This window comes from Symphalangus syndactylus, chromosome 11, assembly GCF_028878055.3.
Source record: "Symphalangus syndactylus isolate Jambi chromosome 11, NHGRI_mSymSyn1-v2.1_pri, whole genome shotgun sequence".
Lineage (NCBI taxonomy): Eukaryota > Metazoa > Chordata > Mammalia > Primates > Hylobatidae > Symphalangus > Symphalangus syndactylus.
In genome coordinates, this window is record NC_072433.2 from 19,626,842 (window position 1) to 19,651,708 (window position 24,867).

General features: G+C 45.4%; 1 protein-coding gene and 1 long non-coding RNA gene across 12 annotated transcripts in view; one reads left to right on the forward strand and one right to left on the reverse strand.

The window, feature by feature from the left end:
- The window catches only part of DDX19B (DEAD-box helicase 19B), a 43,576-nt gene that overhangs the window by 10,362 nt on the left and 8,347 nt on the right, over positions 1–24,867 (forward strand). For 2 of the 11 annotated variants that reach the window (XM_063611654.1, XM_063611656.1), the window contains exons 2-8: positions 1,371–1,411; positions 10,565–10,613; positions 12,826–12,879; positions 13,900–14,035; positions 15,413–15,505; positions 23,080–23,182; positions 24,052–24,166. In XM_063611654.1, the coding sequence (XP_063467724.1) occupies positions 1,371–1,411; positions 10,565–10,613; positions 12,826–12,879; positions 13,900–14,035; positions 15,413–15,505; positions 23,080–23,182; positions 24,052–24,166 (591 nt within the window). Of the gene's footprint in view, positions 1–1,370; positions 1,412–10,564; positions 10,614–12,825; positions 12,880–13,899; positions 14,036–15,412; positions 15,506–17,521; positions 17,628–23,079; positions 23,183–24,051; positions 24,167–24,867 lie in introns of those variants that run through there. The other 9 variants (XM_055297821.2, XM_055297822.2, XM_055297824.2 and 6 more) reach the window with 7 other exon arrangements.
- Positions 13,572–24,867, reverse strand: part of LOC134731690 (uncharacterized) — a 28,800-nt gene continuing 17,504 nt past the window's right edge. The window contains exon 3 of the long non-coding RNA XR_010114161.1: positions 13,572–14,073. This is a non-coding gene — a long non-coding RNA (uncharacterized lncRNA). The remainder of the gene's footprint in view (positions 14,074–24,867) is intronic.

The following is a 24,867-nucleotide window of genomic DNA, read 5'->3' on the forward strand; positions in this document are numbered from 1 at the left end:
CAAAAGTAATAAAGGCTGAGATAAAAATGAAATAATGCTTTCCTGTGCTTCTGTGTGCTGGCTTCATATTTTTATTAGCCAATATCTCAAGGCACAATATACACTTAGAAAAAAACCACATCATTAGTCAACGTAGAGATAAATATGTATTTCAAGTAGTTCTGAGAGGTTGTTTTTTGAATTATTATTTTTTAAATTTTTATGTATTTATTTTTTGAGACGGAGTCTCACTCTGTCGCCCAGGCTGGAGTGCAGTGGCGCAATCTCGGCTCACTGCAAGCTCCGCCTCCTGGATTCACGCCATTCTCCTGCCTCAGCCTCCCGAGTAGCTGGGACTACAGGCACCCACCACCATGCCCGGCTAATTTTTTTGTATTTTTTTGGTAGAGACGAGGTTTCACCGTGTTAGCTAGGATGGTCTTGATCTCCTGACCTTATGATCCACCCGCCTCGGCCTGCCAGAGTGCTGGGATTACGGGCGTGACCCACCGCACCTGGCCTGTTTTTTTTATTTTTTAGTTCCGAGAGTTTTGACTATTTTAACTAACTTCTTGTTAGGTCAGTTTTTTGTTGTTGTTGTTTGTTTTTTTTTGTTTGTTTTTTTTTTTGAAATAGGGTCTTACTTTGTCACCCAGGCTGGAATGCAGTGGTATGTATATGGCTCACTGCACCCTTGACCTCCCAGGCTCATGAAGTCCTCCCACCTCAGCCCCGCAAGTAGCTTGGACTACAGGTGTGCACCACCACACCTGGCAAATTTTTGTATGTTTTGTAGACATAGGGTTTCACCATGTTGCTCAGGGCAGTCTCAAATTCCTGAGCTCAAGCAATCACCTGCCTTGGCCTCCCAAAGCGCTGGGATTACAGGCATGAGCCACCGCACCCGGCCATTCAGGTCAGGTTAAATTGTCATTGTTTTAACCTATTAATGTGCCTAAGAGGGTTTGTTAGGAGTAGGTAGCTTTGACATTTTCTTTTTGGCTTGAGTTTGCATCATAGAGTTATCTTTCAGATAGAACAGAAACTCATAATAATGAATCCAGTGATAATGAAAACTCAGGTATAAAATGATTAACTCTTGCTGTTTTTAGCAGGCCCAAACTAGCCATTTTGTTAAACTTACAACAACAAATTCCTGCATTTTATGAAACAGAATCTTGAGACCCTATTATTACGACATTACGGTGAGATTAAAGTGTACAGTTCACTGATGGTTGGTGTATTCAGAAGTGTGTAGCTTATATCACAGTCAATTTTAGAACATTTTCATCACCCCAAAAGGAAACTCTGTACACATTAGCAGTCACTCCCTGTTTCCCCACAAACTCCCCAGCTCTAGGCAATCACTAATCTACTTTCTGTCTCTTTAGATTTGCCTCTTTTAAACATTTCATATAAATGGAAACATACGGTATGTGATCCTTTGTGACTGGCTTCTTTTATTTAGTATAATGAACTAAGGTTCATTAGTTGTAGCATGTATCAGTACTTTATTCCTTATTGTTGCCAAATAATATTCCGTTGTGTGGATATACCACATTTTATTTATCCACTTACCAATTTCTGGACATTTGGATTATTTCTACTTTTTAGCTACTATGAGTAATATTTCTTTTGATTGATTAATGTACAAGTTTTTGTGTGGACACATAGTTTCAATACTCGGGTATATATCTAGAAGTGGGACTGCTGGATTATATAGTAATTCTGTGTTTAACTTTTAAGAAAGTGCCAGGATGTTTTCCAAAGCAGCTGCATCATTATCTTTAAGATTAATATTGTCTATGAAATAATATGTCTATTATTTTTTATTTTTTGGAGACAAGAGTCTCTCACTGTCTCCCAGGCTGGAGTGCAGTGGCACCATCTCGGCTCACTGCAACCTCTGCCTCCTGGGTTCAAGCGATTCTCATGCCTCAGCTTCCTAAGTAGGTGGGACTACAAGCACATGCCACCATGCCCAGCTAATTTTTCATATTTCAGTAGAGATAGGGTTTCATCATGTTGCCCACAGTGGTCTCGAACTCCTGAGCTTAGGCAATCCACCCATCTCGGCCTCCCAAAGTACTAGGATTACAGGCGTGAGCCACCACATCTGGCCATATGTATATGTGTGTGTGTGTGTGCGCGTGTATGTATATATGTGTGTGTGTGTGTATATGTGTGTATTTTTTTTAATAGAGATGGGGTCTCACTGTCACCCAGGCTGGAATGCAGTGGCAAGATCATAGCACATTGTAACCTGGAACTCCTGGGCTCAAGCAATCCTCCCACCTCAGCCTCCCTGGTAGCTGGGACTATAGGCACATACCACCACGCCCAGCTAATATTTTTATTTATTTTATTTTAAAATTCATTTAAATTTATTATTTATTTTATTTATGTATTTATTTTTATTTATTTTTTTTTGAGATGGAGTCTTACTCTGTTGCCAAGGCTGGAGTGCAGTGGCACCATGTCGGCTCACTGCAACCTCTGTCTCCTGGGTTCAGGTAATTCTCCTGCCTCAGCCTCCCGAGTAACTGGGATTACAGGCACCCACCACCATGCCCAGCTAGTTTTTATATTTTTAGTAGAGACAGGGTTTCACCATGTTGGCCAGTCTGGTCTCGAACTCCTGGCCTTCAGGTGATCCACCTGCCTTGGCCTCCCAAAGTGCTGGGATTACAGGCGTGAGCCACCACACCCGGTCTATTTTTTTATTTATTTTTAAGACAGAGTCTCGCTCTGTTGCCCAGGCTGGAGTGCAATGGTGCGATCTCGGCTCACTGCAACCTCTGCTTCCCGGGTTCAAGTGATTCTCCCATCTCAGCCTCCTGAGCAGCTGGGATTACAGGCATGCGCCACCACGCCTAGCTAATTTTTTGGGTTTTTTTTTAGTAGAGACGGGTTTTACCATGTTGGTCAGGCTGGTCTTGAACTCCTGACCTCAAGTGATCAGCCTGCCTTGGCCTCCCAAAGCTCTGGGCTTACAGGAATGAGCCACCATGCCCAGCCTATTTATTTATTTTTTAGGGGATGGGGTCTCACTATGTTGCCCAGGCTTGTCTCAAACTCCATGAGTTCAAAGGATCCTCCCTCCTCGACCTCCAGAAGTGCTGGGATTAAAGGCACAAGCCACCATGCCCTGTCAATATTTTTATTTTTAATCTTTGCAGAGGTGGAGTCTCACTATGTTGCCCAGGCTTGTCTCAAACTCCTGGCCTCAAGAGAGCCTCCCACTTCAGCCTCCCAAAGTGCTGGGATTATAGGCATGAGCCACTGCACCTGGCTCTCTTTTTCAATTTAGAGGGCAAAGGGATTGAAAAACTTATGAGAAGGATTTTTTCTTTTTTTTTCTGAGACGGAGCCTCGCTTTTTTTTTTTTTTTTTTTTTTGAGACGGAATCTTGCTCTGTCACCCAGGCTGGAGTGCAGTGGCGCGATCTCGGCTCACTGCAAGCTCCGCTTCCCAGGTTCACGCCATTCTCCTGCCTCAGCCTCTCCGAGTAGCTGGGACTACAGGCGCGCGCCACCGCGCCCGGCTAATTTTTTGTATTTTTAGTAGAGACGGGGTTTCACCGTGGTCTCGATCTCATGACCTCATGATCCGCCCGCCTCGGCCTTCCAAAGTGCTGGGATTACAAGCGTGAGCCACCGCGCCCGGCTGGAGCCTCGCTCTTTTACCCAGGCTGGAGTACAGTGGTGCGATCTCCGCTCACCGTAAGCTCCGCCTCCCGGGTTCACGCCATTCTCCTGCCTCAGCCTCTGGAGTAGCTGGGACTACAGGCGCCCGCCACCACACCCGGCTAATTTTTTGTATTTTCGGTGGAGACGGGGTTTCACCGTGTTAGCCAGGATGGTCTCGATCTCCTGACCTCGTGATCTGCCCGCCTCGGCCCCCCAAAGTGCTGGGATTACAGGCGTGAGCCACCACGCCCGACCAAGAAGGACTTTTTAAATATCCCTGCCTCACAATTTTGCCAGAGACAATCCCTGTTCAGGATAGTTAATTTACCATTAAATCTTCCTTACGTTTCAAGAATCCTTTCTCAAGTAGCCTTGGAATAAAATGAAGTATAACTGAGTAGTTCTCAATTATTTTGACATGTTAAAAACTATTAAAGGCACTGAAAATTCTGAATATTATAAAAGTAGGGCTTTGGGCAATTTGGAAATGGTGGGAGTTTTTGTTTGTCTTGCCTTTTCATTAGTTTTCTGGATTTCAAAATGGTTTCCAATCAAGTTGCAAGAAAAATTGTTTTTTCCTTTTGATTCAAATAAATAGAGCACAGGTATCTGAACTAACTGCTTTCAACATAAGTTTCAGCATTCAGGTCACTGACACTAAGGTGGGTAATGCAAACTTTAGTGCTGCTTTTGTGTTGGAGGCTTTGAGATCCTTACAGCCAAGTAAAGGCTGTGAGTAGCTTCTAGATTCTACAGGAACCTCTTCAGAATTCTGATGCATTGTAATCAAAACAACATCTATTACTTTTATTTACAATGTTGCTACCACCTTTTCCTACACATTTCATTTTACCCCGTTAACTTTGAGTTGAACAATGTATCAACAAAAGAATGTTGGCCCAGCGTGGTGGCAAGCACCTATAGTCCCATCTGCTTGTAAGGGTGAGGCAGGAGGATCCTTGATCCCGGTAGGTTGAGGTTGCATGAGCCATGATCATACCAATGCACTCGAGCCTGGGCGACAGAGTGAGACTCGTTCTCAAATAAATGAATAAATAAAAATATAAAAACAAAAGAATGATCTTTGTTGTTGTGTGATCCTTTTATCGTTGAATATTAAAAAAATTTATGGGCCGGGTATGGTGGCTTATACCTGTAATCCCAGCACTTTGGGAGGCCGAGGTGGCCAGATCACCTGAGGTCAGGAGTTCAAGACCAGCCTGATCAACATGGTGAAACCCCATCTCTACTAAAAATACAAAATTGGCCGGGCGCAGTGGCTCATGCCTGTAATCCCACCACTTTGGGAGGCCAAGGTGGGTGAATCATTTGAGGTCAGGGGTTCAAGACCAGCCTGGCCAACACTGTGAAACCCCATTTCCACTAAAAAGTCAAAAAAATTGGCCAGGTGTGGTGGTGGGCACCTGTAATCCCAGCTACTGGGAGGCTGCGGCAGGAGAATTACTTGAACCCGGGGGACAGAGGTTGCAGTGAGCCAAGATCACGCCACTACACTACAGCCTGGGCAACTGAGCGAGACTCCGTCTCAAAAAAATAAAGTAAAATAAATTAGCCGGGCGTGATGGCACATGCCTGTAATCCCAGCTACTTGGGAGGCAGAATTGCTTAAACTTGGGAGGTGGAGATTGCAGTGAGCTGAGATCGTGCCATTGCACTCCAGCCTGGGCAACAAGAGCAAAACTCCATCTCAAAAAAAAACAAACAAACAAAACTTTATGGTAATGGCTATTGCTATCTCATTTATACCTCATTAACTCATTTAAACTTCAGGTCTGTCATTTATTTTAGGTAGTAATTATCACCACAGGAATGAGTACTGTTAACTTTAGCCCTGTAAACTTGCTCTTTTTTTATTTTTTATTTTTTATTTTTTTGAGACGGAGTCTCACTCTGTCGCCCAGGCTGGAGTGCAGTGGCGCAATCTCGGCTCACTGCAAGCTCTGCCTCCCGGGTTCATGCCATTCTCCTGCCTCAGCCTCCCGAGTAGCTGGGACTACAGGCGCCCACCACCGTGCCCGGCTAATTTTTTTGTATTTTTAGTAGAGACGGGGTTTCACCATGTTCGGCAGGATGGTCTCGATCTCCTGACCTCATGATCTGCCCGCCTCGGCCTCCCAAAGTGCTGGGATTACAAGCGTCAGCCATCGCGCCCGGCCTTGCAATTTAAAAAAAAAAAATTTTTTTTTTGAGACAGGATCTTGCTGTGATCCAGGCTGGAGTGCAGTGGCATCTTGGCTCACTTCAGCCTTGACTTCCCAGGCTCCAGCAATTCTCCCACCTCAGCCACCCGAGTAGCTGGGACCACAGACATGTGCCATCATGCCTGGGTAATTTTTGTATTTTTGTAGAGATGGAGTTTCGCCATGTTGCCCAGGCTGGTCTCAAACTCCTGAGCTCAAGCAATCCACCCACCTCAGCTCCCTAAGTGCTGAGATTACCCACATGAACCACGGCACCCAGCCTCTCTTTCTCTTTTTAACAGCCCTGAGTACTAAACTAGGTTAATTGGTAGGATGTGGGGAGTGCTTTATTTATTTATTTAGAGATGGAGTTTCGCTCTTGTTGCCCAGGCTGGAGTGCAGTGGCACGATCTCAGCTCACTGCAACCTCCTCCTCCCGGGTTCAAGCGATCCTGCCTTAGCCTCCTGAGAAGCTGGGATTATAGGCGCATGCCACCACACCTGGCTAGTTTTTGTATTTTTAGTAGATATGGTGTTTCGCCATGTCAGCCAGGCTGGTCTTGAACTTCTGGCCTCAAGTGATCTGCCCACCTCAGTCTCACAGGCGTGAGCCACTGTGTCCAGCTGTTGTTGTTTTTGTTTTTAAATTCTAGGGTACAAGTGCAGGATGTGCAGGTTTGTTACATAGGTGAACATGTACCATGGTGGTTTGCTGCACCTATCAACCCATCACCTAAGTATTAAGTCCCACATGCATTAGCTCTTTTTCCTAATGCTGTCCCCCACTGCCCTCCCCCATTAGTTTTACTGCCTTATAATGATTTCTTTTTTTGGTTTTTCAGTCGGCTTTCTCCAGTTGAATGGTTTCCTTTTTGTTAATTTCCTTTTTTCTAATCTCTTTAATGTGTTCCCTTTCTTCTTCCTCTTTCCCAATACCAAAGCAGAAAGACACCAGAAACTTCTTGTCCATTTCCATGAATAGAAATGGGAGGCTGGGCATGGTGGCTCACGCCTGTAATCCCAGCACTTTGGGAGGCCGAGGCGGGCAGATAACGAGGTCAGGAGATCGAGACCATCCTGGCTAACAAGGTGAAAGCCCGTCTCTACTAAAAATATAAAAAGTTAGTCGGGCGTGGTGGCAGGCGCCTGTAGTCCCAGCTACTCTGGAGGCCGAGGCAGGAGAATGGCGTGAACCTGGGAGGCGGAGCTTGCAGTGAGCCAAGATCACGCTGCTGCACTTCAGCCTGGGCGACAGAGCGAGACTCCATCTCAAAAAAAAAAAAAAAAAAAAAGAAAGAAAGAAAATAAATGGGGCTCCTGCCTGGATGCGGTGGCTCACGCCTGTAATCCCAGCACTTTGGGAGGCCGAGGCGGGGGGATCACGAGGTCAAGAGTTCAAGACCAGCCTGACTAACATAGGGAAACCCCGTCTCTACTAAAAATACAAAAATTAGCTGGCCGTAGTGGCACACGCCTGTAATCCCAGCTACTTGGGAGGCTGGGGCAGGAGAATTGCTTGAACCCAGGAGGCGGAGGTTGCAGTGAGCCAAGATCGCACCACTGCATTCCAGCCTGGGCGACAGGGCGAGACTCCATCTCAAAAAGAAAAAAAAAAGGAGAAATGGGGCTCCTCCATTCTCAACAAACCACCAATTAAAACATTTTTTTTGTTCTCTCCTTCCCCTTTCTCCTGTTCTTGGACTTAGAGGGACAACAGAAATGCGGCCTAATGTGGTGGTTCACGCTTATAATCCCAGCACTTTGGGAGGCTGAGGCAGGAGGATCGCTTGAGCCCAGGAGCTCAAGACCAGCCTGAGCAACACAGTAAGATCCCAACTCTACAGTAAAAGATTAGCCGGGCAGGCCGGGCGCAGTGGCTCACGCCTGTAATCCCGGCACTTTAGGAGGCCAAGGTGGGCAGATCATGAGGTCAAGAGATTGAGACCATCCTGGCCAACGTGGTGGAACCCCATCTTTACTAAAAATACAAAAATTAGCTGGGCATAGTGGTGCACGCCTGTAGTCTCAGCTACTTGGGAGGCTGAAGCAGGAGAATCATTTGAACCCAGGAGGCAGAGGTTGCAGTGATTTCAGATAGCACCACTGCACTCCATCCTGGCAACAGAGCAAGACTCTGCCTCAAAAAAAAAAAAAAAATTAGCCGGGTATGGTGGTGAGCGCCTGTAGCCTCAGCTACTTGGGAGGCTGAGGCAGGAGGATTGCCTGAGCCTTAGGAGGTTGAGGCTTCATTGAGCCATGATCATGCCACTGCACCACTCCAGCCTGGGCAACAGAATGAGACCCTGTCTGCAGAAAAAAAAGAAAGAACCATTAGGTTGTGATTTTCATTTTCCTTTTACCAGATGATGTCTTAGGCCCTGCTTGATATTTTATGATTAGAGTTGGCTTTAGCTTGAAGGGTTACTTACTCACACCAGACTTTCCGTCTATCTAATCCCTGTGCTGGGGTCCAAGACTTACAGATGCTTTCTGACCTTTAAAAAACTCTTTTTTGGCCGGGTGCAGTGGCTCATGCTTGTAATCCCAGCACTTTGGGAGGCCGAGGCAGGGAGATCACGAGGTCAGGAGATCGAGAACATCCTGGCTAACATGATGAAACCCTGCCTCTACTAAAAATACAAAAAAATTAGCTGAGGATGGTAGCGGGCGCCTGTAGTCCCAGCTACTCGGGAGGCTGAGGCAGGAGAATGGCATGAACCCAGGAGGTGGAGCTTGCAGTGAGCTGAGATCACGCCACTGCACTCCAGCCTGGGTGACAGAGCGAGACTCTGTCTCAAAAAAAAAAAAAAAAAAAAAAAAAAGTCTTTTTTGTTTAGTTTAGTTTTGTTTTGTTTTTAATAAAAATGTACGACTAGAAAGGCCGGGCACAGAGGCTCACGTCTGTTATCCCAGCAGTTTGGGAGGCCGAGGCAGGCGGATCACGAGGTCAGGAGATCAAGACCATCCTGGGTAACACGGTGAAACCCCGTCTCTAAAAAAAAAAAAAAAAATACAAAAAATTAGCCGGGCGTGGTGGCGGGCGCCTGTAGTCCCAGCTACTCGGAGGCTTAGGCAGTAGAGTGGCGTGAACCCAGGAGGCAGAGCTTGCAGTGGGCCGAGATCGCGCCACTACACTCCAGTCTGGGCGACAGAGCAAGACTCCATCTCGAAAAAAAAAAAAAAAAAAATTACGACTAGAGCACTTACTTTGCTCTGTACTACATCCAAAGACCAAAAATAGAAATATTGGCTACTGGCCGGGCGCGGTGGCTCACGCCTGTAATCCCAGCACTTTGGGAGTCCGAGGCGGGTGGATCACGAGGTCAGGAGATCGAGACCATCCTGACTAACACAGTGAAACCCCGTCTCTACTAAAAATACAAAAAATTAGCCGGGCGAGGTGGCAGGAGCCTGTAGTCCCAGCTACTCGGGAGGCCGAGGCAGGAGAATGGCGTGAACCCCCGGGGGCGGAGCCTGCAGTGAGCCGAGATCGCGCCACTGCACTCCAGCCTGGGCGACGGCGAGACTCTGTCTCAAAAAAAAAAAAAAAAAAGAAAATATCGGCTACTCTGGGCACATTTCCTGTGGGGTAGCCCTGCTCCTCAAAGAGCAGTAGAAAACGAAATAGTCCCTGTCAGGAAGGTGTTTGCATTCTAATAGGGGAGATAAGACCTGCTAGGATATCCCTAATATACAGTATTTGATCAAAGTCTTAGTAATTCATTCTTTGAAATGTCTCTTTCCTTTCTATTTCCACTTCAGCCCAGTAAGTATTTTAATTACAGTGTGCCACAATGCTCCAGGCTGTTCCCAACTGCAGTATCAGACACCAGCAAAAGGTGACTTGAATGTGAGGCTGCACATCAGCATACTGTGGTCTTACGGCTCTAACATCCTGCAGCATGACTGATTCCTACCCACAGATGCTTTTCTTTTCTTTTCTTTTGTGAGATGGAGTTTCACTCTGTTGCCAGCCTGGGGTGTAGCGGCGTGATCTTGACTCACTTCAACCTCCGCCTCCCGGGTTCAAGCGATTCTCCTGCCTCAGCCTCCCAAGTAGCTGGGACTACAGGCATACGCCGCCATGCACAGCTAATTTTTGTAGTTTTAGTAGAGACGGGGTTTCACCATGTCGGCCAGGATGGTCTCGATCTCTTGACCTCGTGATCCGCCTGCCTGAGCCTCCCAAAGTGGTGGGATTACAGGCGCAAGCCACCGCACCCGGCTTTACAGATGCTTTTCATCACAGTCCTCCCTTCCCAGTGTTCTCCAAAGTATGACTGCATTTTTCAAAATCTCTTTAAATTTCCTCTTGTTTGCAATATGATTTGGAATGGAGTGATTCCCCCACACAAACAAAAGAAATATGAGAGAATGACAACTCTAATGATATTCTACAAAGAGAGAAAGTTTATAATCACGGCATTAAGCAAACTCAAATTACAATTCTCTCACAGAATTTTAACTAGAAGGTACAGATTTGGAGCATTTTTTTTCCACTGATGTATTTATGGGAAATTTTGTTTATTCTCATCAGACATTTAGTAAACAGAAAAACCCAATGAATTGGTCCTAATGAATATACCTTGAGAATGGCTGTTTTATCCCCAGCTTCATTAGGGAGGCTCTGTTGATTCCAAATCTTTTTAAGTGCTTTTCCTGACACTTTACCCCTCCCCCATATTCTCCATTTAGTTGAGCAACTTGCATCTTAAGGAAGAGAAAATCAAACCAGATACCCATGGTAAGTAACTAATAGCTAGTTTGAAAACAAATGTGATTTCCTTCAGCATTTTTGTTTTGGCATAACAACTGTCTGGAAAAAAAATTGTATTTGTACCAGGCAGGGCATTGGCAGATACTGGTACTATTTGATTTGTAAATCGACAAACTGGATTGTATGACCAAAGTGTTTTTATTTATTTACTTTTTAAGAGACAGGGTCTTGCTCTGTTGCCCAGGCTGGAGTGCAGTGGTTCAGTCATGGTTCACTGAAGCCTCAAGCTCCCAGACTCAAGTGATCCTCCACCTCAGCCTCCTGAGTAGCTGGGACTACAGGCACAACCCACTACACCCAACTAATTTTTATTTTTTATTTTTTTGAGACAGAGTCTTGCTCTGTTGCCCAGGCTGGAGTGCAGTGGCTCAATCTCGGCTCACTGCAAGCTCCATCTCCCGGCTTCACACCATTCTCCTGCCTCAGCCTCTCGAGTAACTAGGACTACAGGCACCCGCCACCACACCTGGCTAATTTTTTGTATTTTTAGTAGAGATGGGGTTTCACCGTGTTAGCCAGGATGGTCTCGATCTCCTGACCTCGTGATCCACCGGCCTTGGCCTCCCAAAGTGCTGGGATTAGAGGTGTGAGCCACCGCGACCAGCTATTTTTGTTTTTTTTATAGAGATGAGGTCTCCCTGCATTGCCCAGATTGGTTTCTAACTCTTAGAGGCTCAAGCAGTCCTCCCGCCTCAGCCTCCCAAAGTGCGGGGATTACAGGAGTGAGATACTGCACCTGGTTTCAAAGTGTTTTTAATACAAGAATGAGGACTGCACACTGATAGCAAGGGGCGGGGGGAACAAAGAATGAGGCTACTTAAGTGGGACTAATTACTAACCATGGGACTACATTGACAAAGACTAATTTTTTTCTTAATGTTCTCAATTTGGGATGAGATAGACAAAGTGTGAGCAATCTGACAGTTTACCTATTCTAATTATTCTGAAATCATATTTATCCAAAGTTAAGATTTCCATTAAATTATTGTTGCTGTACTTAATATTACAGGAAGGAAATGTAACATTTGCTTTTCTCAAAATTCACTTACAGTCTTTTTTGTATGATTTTATATAACCACAGTATCATTTGACTATAAATTTATATCTTAATCAATTTATAGGCCGGGTGTGGTGGCTCACACCTGTAATCCCAGCACTTTGGGAAGCCAAGGCTGGTGGATAAGCTGAGGTCAGGAGTTCGAAACCAGCCTAACATGGTGAAACCCCATCTCTACTAAAAATACAAACATTTGCCAGGTGTAGTGGTGCATGCCTGTAATCCCAGCTACTCAGGATACTGAAACAGTGGAATCTCTTGAACCTGGGAGGTAGAAGTTGCAGTGAGCCGAGATCGCACCAGTGCACTCCAGGCTGGGCAAGAGTGAGACTGCATCTCAAAAAAAGAAAAAAAAATTTATATGCGTGAATTTTTTTTGTTGGTCTTACTGCTCATTTGTTATATATATGAATTTTGATGGCATTATTGTGTTCACATATTGATAAAATACGATTTGCATAGATATTCCTCTGTTGAGCATCAAGGTGGTTTCTGATCACTAATTGCTCTAATCTTTCTATAATATTTCAAAAGTATTGATTCAATGAGGGAAATAATAGTTTTTGAGGTACGGAGAGGAGACCTAGAATAGGAAAGAATATGAGCAACAGAGGCCGGGCGCGGTAGCTCACGCCTGTAATCCCAGCACTTTGGGAGGCCAAGGCAGGCAGATCACAAGGTCAGGAGATCAAGACCAGCCTGGCTAACACGGTGAAACCCCGTCTCTACTAAAAATACAAAAAAAATTAGCCAGGTGTAGTGGCGCATGCCTGTAGTCCCACCTACTCGGGAGGCTGAGGCAAGAGAATGGTGTGAACCTAGGAGGCGGAGCTTGTAGTGAGCCGAGATTGCACCACTGCACTCCAGCCTGGGCGACAGAGCGAGACTCCGTCTCAAAAATAAATAAATAATAAAATAAATATCTATCTATATATATATGTGAACAACTGTTTTACACCTTTGTTTAGGGACAATAAAATGTTTTTATCAGCGGCTCGGTTTCCTCATTTATTTTTTGCTCCCTACGTCTTTACAAAAACTTCTAGTGTCATAGAATTTGAATTGTCCCAACTGTTGGGTATGGGATGTGATTTTGAATGATGGCCACTTTTGTCTATAAAGGTGCTGTTGTCAAGACCAATGCCAATGCAGAGAAGACAGATGAAGAAGAGAAAGGTAACACAGCCGTGGAGCTTTATATAATAACAAGCTTCTACATTCTAAGGAAGTGGATTGTTATGAGGCTTCATTTTTATACCCAGTTTGGCTTGACTTTAATAGACGATACAGTGCCAGCATAAAAGTTCAATATAGGGGCTGGGCGCAGTGGCTCACACCTGTAATCCCAGCACTTTGGGAGACCAAGGCGGGCGGATCACGAGGTCAGGAGATTGAGACCATCCTGGCTAACACGGTGAAACCCTGTCTCCACTAAAAATACAAAAAAAAAAAAAAAAAAATTAGCCGGGCATGGTGGCGGACTCCTGTAGTCCCAGCTACTTGGGATGCTGAGGCAGGAGAATGGTGTGAACCCGGGAGGCGGAGCTTGCCATGAGCCGAGATCGAGCCACTGCACTCTAGCCTGGGTGAAAGAGCGAGACTCTGTCTCAAAAAAAAAAAAAAAAAAGTTCAATATAAATAGTCAATAGGTGAAGGAGTTCTAATGGTTTATGTTTATAGAGAAATTTTACATTTAATAACTGAACAGTTGAACAGGGCATTATAAAAAATTTTAAGTTGCATCTCTATTGTCCAATAAAATTAAGGTTAATGTTATTTTGACACATTTGACATGGATGACAAGACCAACTTGTCCAATATTAAGGTACAGACTTTGCTAATTCCTGTTTTTTTTTTTTTTCATTTTTGTGATTGTTACATGAATTACTTTAGGTTTATATATAGTACAAATTGGGGACTAAATATGTGGGTCTGGATAGGAGGAATAGATAACTGCAGGAAAAGAGGGCTGTTAGAATAGAGTCTGGAGAAGAATATGAGGCCTAAATGGGTGATGTATCATAACTTTTTTTCTTTAATAAAACTATTTTAATTTATAAGTCAAAACTATGATGTACCTTGAATTTGAATGTTCAGTACATTATTATTTAAAATATAAATGGCAGTTGAATTAGAGTAAACACCTGGTAGGTTTCAAGGACTTTTTAAAATTCTTTGCTTTCTTTTTCCTGACAGAGGACAGAGCTGCCCAGTCCTTACTCAACAAGCTGATCAGAAGCAACCTTGTTGATAACACAAACCAAGTGGAAGTCCTGCAGCGGGATCCAAACTCCCCTCTGTACTCGGTGAAGTCTTTTGAAGAGCTTCGGCTGTGAGTATTTATTCACCTTCTGACTCTTCCTCTTTGCACTGAAATAGAGATCCTAGGTCTGTTATAGGTATCTTTTTACTACAACAGAACAGTTTTAGCTAACCAAGGTTTTTTTTTTTTTTTTTGAGACACAGTCTCACTGTTGCCCAGGCTGGAGTGCAGTAGCGCGATCTTGGCTCACTGCAACTTCTGCCTCCCGGGTTCAAGTGATTCTCCTGCCTCAGCCTCCCAAGTAGCTGAGATTACAGGTGCGCACCACCACGCCTGGCTACTTTTTGTATGTTTAGTAGAGATGGGGTTTCACTATGTTGGCCAGGCTGATCTTGATCTCCTGAACTCATGATCCACTTGCCTCGGCCTCCCAAAGCGCTGAGATTACAGGCATGAGCCACCGCACCCAGCTGCTAACCAAGTTTTATAAAAGAATTTAGCTGGGTGCAGTGGTGCACACCTGTAATCCCAGCACTTTTGGAGGCCAAGGTGAGAGGATCACTTGAGGCCAGGAGTTGCAGACCAGCCTGGGCAACATAGCGAGACCAGGCTCCATCTAAAAAATATATATAAATACTGTAGATGCTTTGGGATATTTAGTAAAATTTCCAGATGATGGATAAAAGCTTTAGCTTGTACTAACATGTATTCAGTTCAGCACAACTCAATTATTGTTTATTACAAACTATGTGTAGGCCAGGCATAGTGGCTCATGCCTGTAATCCCAGCACTTTGAGAGGCTAAGGCAGGCAGACCACTTGAGGTCAGGAGTTCGAGACCAGCGTGGCCAACATGGTGAAACCCTGTCTCTACTGAAAATACAAAAATTAGGCCAGGCACGGTGGCTCATGCCTGTAATCCCAGGACTTTGGGAGGCCGAGGCAGGCAGATCACGAGGTCCAGAGATCGAGATCATCCTGGCTAACAATGGTGAAACCCCATCTCTACTAAAAATACAAAAAAAATTAGCAGGACATGTTGGCGGGCGCTGTAGTCCCAGCTACTCAGGAGGCTGAGGTAGGAGAATGGCGTGAACCTGGGAGTCGGAGGTTGCAGTGAGCCGAGATTGCGCCACTGCACTCCAGCCTGGGCAACAGAGCGAGACTCTGTCTCAAAAAAAAAAAAAAAATTAGGGGGTCATGGTGCCATATACCTGTAATCCCAGCTATTCGGGAGGCTGAGGCACGAGAATTGCTTGAACCCGGAAGGTGGATGTTGCAGTGAGCTGAGACTGCACCTTTGCACTGCAGCCTGGGCAATGGATCGAGACTCTGTCTCAAAAACAAAAAACTATGTGTAAACAGTAAAAGAGAAAAATCCTCCAGATATTTTGCTGCTTTCCTCAACCAAAGAGACTGTGACTTTCATCTTTAACTGTTTTTCTAGGAAACCACAGCTTCTCCAAGGAGTCTATGCCATGGGTTTCAATCGTCCATCCAAGATACAAGAGAACGCATTGCCACTGATGCTTGCTGAGCCGTATGTGTCCTATTACAACTCCATTTCATTTTAGATTTTCCATTTTTGAAAACTTTTATTATTTTCACAGGCCAGCAAGGTGCCTTGTGCCTATAATCCCAGCAACTTGAGAGGCAAGGCAGGAGGATCGTTTTAGGCCAGGAGTTCAAAACCAGCCTGGGCAATGTAGCAAGACCCTGTCTCAACAAAAAAAAACGTTGTAAACTTGGCCAGGCATGGTGGCATGCAGCTGTAGTCCCAGCTACTCGGGAGGCTGAGGCAGGAGGATCACTTGAGCCCAGGAGTTTGAGGCTGCATTGAACCGTGATCACACCATTGTACTCCATTCTGGGCAACAAAGCAAGACCCTGTCTCGAAAGAGAAAAAGAGGAGGCTGAGGCACAAGATTTGCTTGAACCCGGGAGGCAGAGGTTGCAGTGAGCCGAGATCATGTCACTGCACTTCAGCCTAGGTGACAGAGCAAGACTTTGTCTCAAAAAAAAAAAAAAAAAAAAAAGTTGAGGGGGCCAGGTGCAGTGGCTTATGCCTGTAATCCCAACACTTTGGGAGGCCAAGGCAGGAGGATCTCTTGAGGTTAAGTGTTCGAGACCAGCCTGGCCAACATGATGAAACCCAACTCTACTTAAAAAAATACAAAAATTGGCCAGGTGTCATGGTGTGCTTCTGTAGTCCCAGCTGCTCAGGAAGCTGAGGCACGAGAATCGCTTGAACCCAGGAGGTGGAGGGTACAGTGAGCCGAGATCACACCAGTGCACTCCAGCCTGGGCAACAGAGTGAGACTCCATCTCAAAAATACAAAAAAAAAAAAAAAAAAAGAAAAAATCATCTGTAATCTCCCTCTCCCCACATTATTAACATTTTGGAGTGGAGACTTCTAGACTTTTCTCTATGTAAACGTATATGTATAACTTTTTAAAAAGTTGACATATATGACCGGCATGGTGGCTCATGCCTATAATCCCAGCACTTTGGGAGGCCAAGGCAGGTGGATCATCTGACATCAGGAGTTCGAGACCAGGCTGGCCAACGTGGCAAAACCCTGTCTCTACTAAAAAATTAGCTGGGCATGGTGGCGGGCACCTGTAATCCCAGCTACTTGGGACGCTGAGGCAGGAGAATCGCTTGAACCAGGGAGGCAGGGGTTACAGTGAGCTGAGATCATGCCACTGCATTCCAGCCTGGGCAACAAAAGCAAAACTCCGTCTCAAAAAAAAAAAAAAAAAAAAAGTTGACATATGGCCAGGAACAGTGCTGATGCCTGTAATCCCAGCACTTTGGGAGGCCTAGGCAGGTGGATCACAGGCTCCGGAAATTGAGACCATCCTGGCTAACACGGTGAAACCCCGTCTCTACTAAAAATACAAAAAATTAGCTGGGCGTGGTGGCGGGCGCCTGTGGTCCCAGCTACCCGGGAGGCTGAGGCAGGAGAATGGTGTGAACCTGGGAGGCGGAGCTTGCAGTGAGCCAAGATCATGCCACTGCACTCCAGCCTGGGCAGCAGAGCGAGACTCCATCTCGAACAAACAAACAAAAAAAGTTGACATATAAATAATGTTTTACATGCTGTGTTTTTTAATTATATGATCATCTTCCTATGTTGGTAAATATACATTTATATCGTATATGCACCATGATTTCATTGTATTGATATATAAAAGTTATTGTGTCAAATATAATAGAAGCCAAACAGCTCTAGGGGACCTGAATAATACAGTTACTAAGGTGGTTTCCTGGTGCAGGGCATCTCCCACTTTCATAAGCATATGAATCTCATAGACATTTATTAAAATGCAGGGTCTGAATTTAGTAGGTCTAAGTGGGGACTGAGGGTCAACATTTCTAATAAGCTTGCAGGTGATGCTGATGCTGCTGGTTTCAGATCACATTCTGAGTAACAAGATTCCAAAGCATGATGGAATTTTAATACAGATTGATCCTATATTTTATATGATTATATACAATTCTGCATATAATGCTAAATTCTGAATCTCTTTTTTTTTTGTCTAAAAATAGGTATTTTAGGGCAAGTGTGGTGGCTCATGCCTGCAATCTCAATACTTTGAGAGGCCGAGGCAGGCGGATCGCTTGAGCCCAGGAGTTCGAGACCAGCCTGGGCAACATGGTGAGACCCCGTCTCTACTAAAAATATAAAAAAGTAGCCAAGTACGGTGGCATGTGCCTGTAGTCCTAGCTACTAGGGAGGCTGAAGTAGGAGGATAACCTGAGCCCAGGAGATTGAGGCTACAGTGAGCAAAGATTGTGCCATTGCACTCCAGCCTGAGCAAGAGAGTGAGACCCTGTCTCAAAAAATCATAAATAAAAATAAAAATAGCCAGGCGCGGTGGCTCACGCCTGTAATCCCAGCACTTTGGGAGGCCGAGGCGGGTGGATCACGAGGTCAGGAGATCGAGACCATCCTGGCTAACACAGTGAAACCCCGTCTGTACTAAAAATACAAAAAGTTAGCCGGGCGTGGTGGTGGGCGCCTGTAGTCCCAGCTACTTGGGAGGCTGAGACAGGAGAATGGCTTGAACCTGGGAGGCGGAGCTTGCAGTGAGCTGAGATTGCGCCACTGCACTCCAGCCTGGGTGACAGAGCGAGACTCCGTCTCAAAAAAAAAAAAAATAAAATAAATAAAAAAATAAAGATAGATATTTTAGGTCTATATTTTCTCAAAGTTTTTTGTTCTGTGTCATAACAGTGACAATTTCTCCAGATGGATAATGTCTTTTTTTAGCTTGGGACTTTGAGCATGCTTAGGGTGAATAAATGGAGTATTTATTACATGGTTTCATACTGATCATTTATATTTGTGGATCTAATATTTTTGTAGATGCTTTTTTTTTTCTGTGAGATAAGGTCTCACTCTGTCACCTAGGCAGGAGTACAGCAGTGTAGTCATAGCTCGCTGCACCCTGAGCACCTGGACCTAAGCAATCCTCCTGCCTCAGCCCCCCAGGTAGCTAGGACTACAGGCACGTGCTGCCATGCCTGGCTAAGTTTCTTTATTTGAGATGGGGTCTTGCTATGTTGCCCAGACTGGTCTTAATCTCGTGGCCTCAAGCAATCCTCCCACCTTGGCCTCCTTTTTTTTGAGACAGGGTCTCACTGTATTATCCAGGCTAGGTGCACTGGCACCATCTTGGCTCACTGCAACCTCTGCCTCCTGGGTGCAAGCAATCCTCCCACCTCGGCCTCCCACCCTGGCCTCCCACCCAAGTAGCTGGGGCCACAGGTGCAAGCCACCATGCCTGGCTAATTTTTATAAATTTTTTTTTTTTTTTTGAGATGGAATCTTGCTCTGTAGCCCAGGCTGGAGTGCAGTGGCGTGATCTCAGCTCACTGTAACCACCACCTCCCAGGTCCCGGTTCAAGTAATTCTCCTGCCTCAGCCTCCGGAGTAGCTGGGATTACAGGCACGCTCCACCATGCCCAGCTAATTTTTTTGTATTTTTAGTAGAGACGGGGTTTCACCATGTTGGCCAGGCTGGTCTTGAACTCCTGACTTTGTGATCCGCCCGCCTCGGCCTCCCAAAGTGCTGAGATTACAGGCGTGAGCCACCGTGCCCGGCCTAATTTTTATATTTTTATCAGAGACAGAGTTGTGCTATGTTGCCCAGGCTGGTCTCAAACCCCCCAGAGTGTTGGGATTACAAGTATGAGGCACCACACCAGGCCTTTTTTTTTTTTTTTTAAAGACGGAGTTTCGCTCTTGTTGCCCAGGCTGGAGTGCAATGGCATGATCTCGGCTCACCACAACCTCTGCCTTCTAGGTTCAAGCGATTCTCCTGCCTCCACCTCCCAAGTAGCTGGGATTACAGGCATGTGCCACCACGCCTGGCTAATTTTGTAGTTTTAGTAGAGATGGGGTTTCTCCATGTTAATCAGGCTGGTCTCAAACTCCCGACCTCAGGTGATCCGCCCGCCTCGGCCTCCCAAAGTGCTGGGATTATAGGCATGAGCCACTGTGCCTGGCCTTCAGGCTTTTTTTGTTTTGTTTTGGGGGTTTTTTTTGGTGGAGATGGGGTCTTACTTTGTTGCCCAGACTTGTCTTGAACTCCTACGCTCAAGCATGCTTCCCACCTTGCCTTCCCAAAGTGCTAGGGTTACAGGCATGAGCCATTGGGCCTAGCCAAGAAGCTCATTTTTAGATTGACAGTATTAGAAGAGACCAGCATTATTACTAGAATTATCTACTACCTTTCATCATCTACAAATATTTATTGAGTGCCTGTTATATAACAGATACTATGCTAGGCACTTGGATACATTAGTCAACAATGCAGACCAAAATTCCTGCCCACAAGGAGCTTACATTCTAGTTTGAAATATAGCTAATTCATTTTTATTAAAATATAACAGGTGATAAATTACAAATGTTAATGCCACTGAATAGTACACTTAAAAGTGGGTAAAAGGAGGCCGGGTGCGGTGGCTCATGCTTGTAATCCCAGCACTTTGGGAGGCCGAGGCGGGTGGATCACGAGGTCAGGAGATGAGACCATCCTGGCTAATACAGTGAAACCCGTCTCTACTAAAAATACAAAAAAATTAGCCGGGCGTGGTGGCAGGTGCCTGTAGTCCCAGCTCCTCGGGAGGCTGAGGCAGGAGAATGGCGTGAACCCGGGAGGCGGAGCTTGCAGTGAGCCGAGATCTCGTGCCACTGCACTCCAGCCTGGGTGACAGAACGAGACTCCGTCTCAAAAAAAATAATAATAATCATAATAATAAATTTTGGCCAGGTGCGGTGGCTCACGCCTGTAATCCCAGCACTTTGGGAGGCTGAGGCAGGCAGATCATTTGAGGTCAGGAGTTCGAGACCAGGCTGGCCAACATGGTGAAACCCCATCTCTACTAAAAATACAAAAAATTAGCTGGGCATGGTGGCATGTGCCTGTAGTCCCAGCTACTCGGGAGGCTGAGGCAAAAGAATCGCTTGAATCCGGGAGGTGGAGGTTGCAGTGAGCTGAGATAGCGCCATTGGACTCCAACCTGGGCGACAGAGTGAGACTCCGTCTCAAAAAAAAAAAAAAATTAATAATTAATTTTAGCCAGGCATAGTGGCTCATGCCTGTTATCCCAGCAATTTGGGAGGCCAAGGCAGGCAGATGGCTTGAGCCCAGGAGTTTGAGACCAGCCTGGGCAGCAAAGTAAGACCTCATCTGTATTAAAGGGCAAAAATAAAAAAGAAATTAAATGTACAACACTTTATTCTAACTACAAGGGGCAACAGTTGTTTTGACAGGGAATCTGGATGTTTAAACAGAAATAAAATCAAGAGTTACCAGTGTGGCGGCTGGGCGCAGTGGCTCACACCTGTAATCCCAGGACTCTGGGAGGCTGAAGTGGGCGGATAACTTGAGGTCAGGAGTTCGAGACCAGCCTGGCCAACATGGCGAAACCCATCTCTACAAAAAAAAATACAAAAATAGCCAGGCATGGTGGTGCATACCAGTCCCAGCTACTCAGGAGGCTGAGGCACCAGAATTGCTTGGAACCTGCATAGTGGCGGTTGCAGTGAACTGAGATTGTGCCACTGCACTCCAGCCTGGGCGACAAAGTGAGACCTTGTCTCAAAAAAAAAAAAAGCCGGGCGTGGTGGCTCATGCCTATAATCCCAACACTTTGGGAGGCCCAAGGCAGGTGGATCACCTGACGTCAGCAGTTCGAGACCAGCGTGGCCAACATGGTGAAACCCCATCTCTACTAAAAATACAAAAATTAGCCAGGCGTGGTGGCGGGCATCTGTAATCCCAGCTACTCGGGAGGCTGGGGCAGAAGAATTGCTTGAACCCGGGAGGCAGAGGCTGCAATGAGCTGAGATCACGCCTTTGCACTCCAGCTCGGCGACAAGAATGAAACTCTGCTGCAAAAAAAAAAAAAAAAAGTCCCCACAAGGAACAGCTTACTTTTGCCAGATTTAAAAATTCCACCTGTGGCCAGGGGCCCTCCCTACAGCTTCACTTTTAGTTCATGTTTCTTCTGTTTTTTGTTTTGGTTTGGTTTTTTTCCCTGCTGGAAGACCTCATTTTCCTTGTCCATCTCTTCGGCCTGCTGCGGCTGCTCCGTTTTTGTTTTTTGTTTTTTGAGACAGGGTCTTGCTCTCTCACCAGGGTTGGAGTACAGTGGTGCAGTCTCAGCTCACTGCAGCCTGCAACCTCCACCCTCCACCTCCTGGGCTCAAGAGATCCTCACATGTCAGCCTCCTGGGTAGCTGGGACTACAGGTATATACCACCATGTCCAACTAATGTTTGTATCTTTTATAGAGAAAGGGTTTCGGTATTTTGCCCAGGCTGGTCTCAAACTCCTAGGCTCAAGAAATCACTCACCTCAACCTCCTGAAGTGCTGAGATTGTAGGCATGAGCCACTGCACCTGACCTTGCCTGCTTTTTTTTTTTCCTTTTTTTTTTTTTGAGACTGAGTCTCGCTCTATAGCCCAGGCTGGAGTACAGTGGCGTGATCTTGGCTGACTGCAACCTCTGCCTCGTGGGTTCAAGCGATTCTCCTGCCTCAGACTCCCAAGGAGCTGGGACTACAGGCGCCCACCACCATGCCTGGCTAATTTTTGTATTTTTACTAGAGGCAGGGTTTTACCATGTTGGCCAGGCTGGTCTCAAATTCCAGACCTCGAATGATCCACCCACCTCAGCCTCCCAAAGTTCTGGGATTGCAGGCGTGAGCCACCGCGCCTGGCCTTGCCTGCTTCTTGAGCTGCTTCAGAGGCTGCTTCTTGCCACCTTCGAGGCCAGATTTGGTTCTTCCCACTCTTACCCCCTACCCTGCTACCAAAACCTACATCTTGTTTTTTTAGGCATTTCAAAGTAGATTACACTTTTAAATCACGTGGTTAAGGTAGGATGTCCTGAAGTAGATATCTGGGCAAAGACTTGAAGGAGAGAAGGGAGTTAGCATGTTATGTGGGGACAGTTGTCCCAAGCAGAGCACAGCCAATGCAGAAACCCTAAGACAAGAGCATGACTGGCATATTCTCTGAGCAGTACTGGGGCCCTGTGGTGAAACGAATTAAGGGAGAGAGAGGAGTAGGAAATGAGAGCTGAGGTGTAATGGGGAGCAGATCATGCAGGACCCTGTATGCCATCATGAGGGTTTCAACTTGTACTGTGAATGAAACGAGGAATTATTGGAAGGTTTTTGGGCAAAGAAGTAATGTGAGCTGACTCACATTTTAAAATAATCAGTAGGCCAACTGCAGTGACTCACACCTATAATCCTAGCACTTTGGGAGGCTGAGGCAGGAGGATCACTTGAGCCCAGGAGGTTGAGGCTGCAGTGAGCCAAGATTGTGCTACTGCACTCCAGCCTGGTCAACAGAGTGAGACCTAATCTCAAAAAAAAAAAAAAAAAAAAAAGAAGATGATGTGGAGTGCTTCAAATCCCACCAGAAAATCTCATTTCTATAGTGCTCTGTTCTTGTGAAGCTAGCTTATGTAACTCTGCTACATAATCCAAGGTCTCCTGTAAATGAATTTTTAATACTCATTTTTTTAAACTTTGTTAACTAAAAGGTTACTTGAGATTTAAGCTCCTAACCAGTTTGTTTTCTTGTGCAGCCCACAGAACTTAATTGCCCAATCTCAGTCTGGTACTGGTAAAACAGCTGCCTTCGTGCTGGCCATGCTTAGCCAAGTAGAACCTGCAAACAAATACCCCCAGGTAAGGATTTATGAATTTAGGTTTTCTACTAATGCATAGATAGAAGGGGATTTCCATTTGATGGATTAAAAGACAAGCTATGGGCTGGGTGCAGTGGCTCATGCCTGTAATCCTAGCACTTTGAGAAGCCGATGTGGGCGGATCACCTGAGGTCAGGAGTTCTGGACCAGACTGGCCAACATGGTGGAAACCTGTCTCTACTAAAAATAAAAAATTAGCCGGGCCTGGTGGCGTGTGCCTGTAATCCCAGCTACTTGGGAGACTGAGGCAAGAATCTTTTGAACCCGGGAGGCGGAGGTTGCAGTGAGCTGAGATCGCACCATTGCACTCCAGCCTGGACAAAAAGAAAAAAATAAAATAAAAGCCAAGCTATGCAAATACTTTTTACACAAACTGAAACTCCTTAAATTGAGCACAAATAATATGGGATATCTTCCAATGGCGATAAAAATCCTGTTTCCTTTTTCCATGGTGTGCCGGTTCTGGGACGCTTCTTACAGGCTTGGCTCATTTACTTGCAGGAAAACCTGTTTCATCAGCAACTGTCATCCATTAGAAAGTTCTGAGAGCTTTCTGAGTAAACGAAAAGCAAGCTAATGCCAATTGGAACTTTAGATCCTTGCTCATGGGTGGGTTTTTGTATTGCAATAGCCAGTATCTGTTTTCAAGTGTCTTTACCCAGCCAGAGTTCTGACCCCTAAGAATTCTAGCTTATGACTCTGTAGCTTAGAGAATCAAATGGTGTACATTTTAATGTACATATTCTTTCCTTCAGCTTCAGCTGGAGGAGTGGCTAAGTCCTAATGGTAATTCCCCTTTGCAAAAGAGCTATTGTCTTGAATCTGCACTCTGCACTCTTTCCCTGCCAGTGTCTATGCCTCTCCCCAACGTATGAGCTCGCCCTCCAAACAGGAAAAGTGATTGAACAAATGGGCAAATTTTACCCTGAACTGAAGCTAGCTTATGCTGTTCGAGGCAATAAATGTGAGTATGTGAATGTGGTCCTAAATCATCAACCTAATTCTTTTTATTTTGAAATATTTCAAAACATACCCAATAGTTGAAATAATACAATAAACACATGTATTTTCTCCAGCTAGATTAAAAAACTTAACATTTTTGCCATAGTCGCTTTACATAAATGTATACATTTTTGTCAAACCATTTGAAAGTAAACTGCAGACATGCACCTCATGAGGACATTCTTTGCCATACCTGTGGATACCCTTTTATCACAACCAGGAAAATTAACAGATTTCCTAGAATAACTAATATCCAGTCCATTTTTATTTCTCCCCAGCTGTCCCCAAAGTCTTCCTTTATAGCTGTTTGGTTTTTGAACCAAGATCAACTTAGTGTTTATACGTTGTGTTTGGTTGTTGTACTTGTTTCTTTCAATCTAGAATTGTCCCCCTACCTTTTTCTCTCCCTATTGTATTTAACATTTTGCACAGAACAGACTAGTTACTTTTCAAATATTCTACATTCTGGCCGGGCACGGTGGCTCACGCCTGTAATCCCAGCCCTTTGGGAGGCCGAGGTGGGCAGCGGATCATGAGCTCAGGAGATGGAGACCATCCTAGCTATCACGGTGAAACCCCGTCTCTAATAAAAATACAAAAAAATTAGCCAGGCATGGTGGCGGGCACCTGTAGTCCCAGCTACTTGAGAGGCTGAGGCAGGAG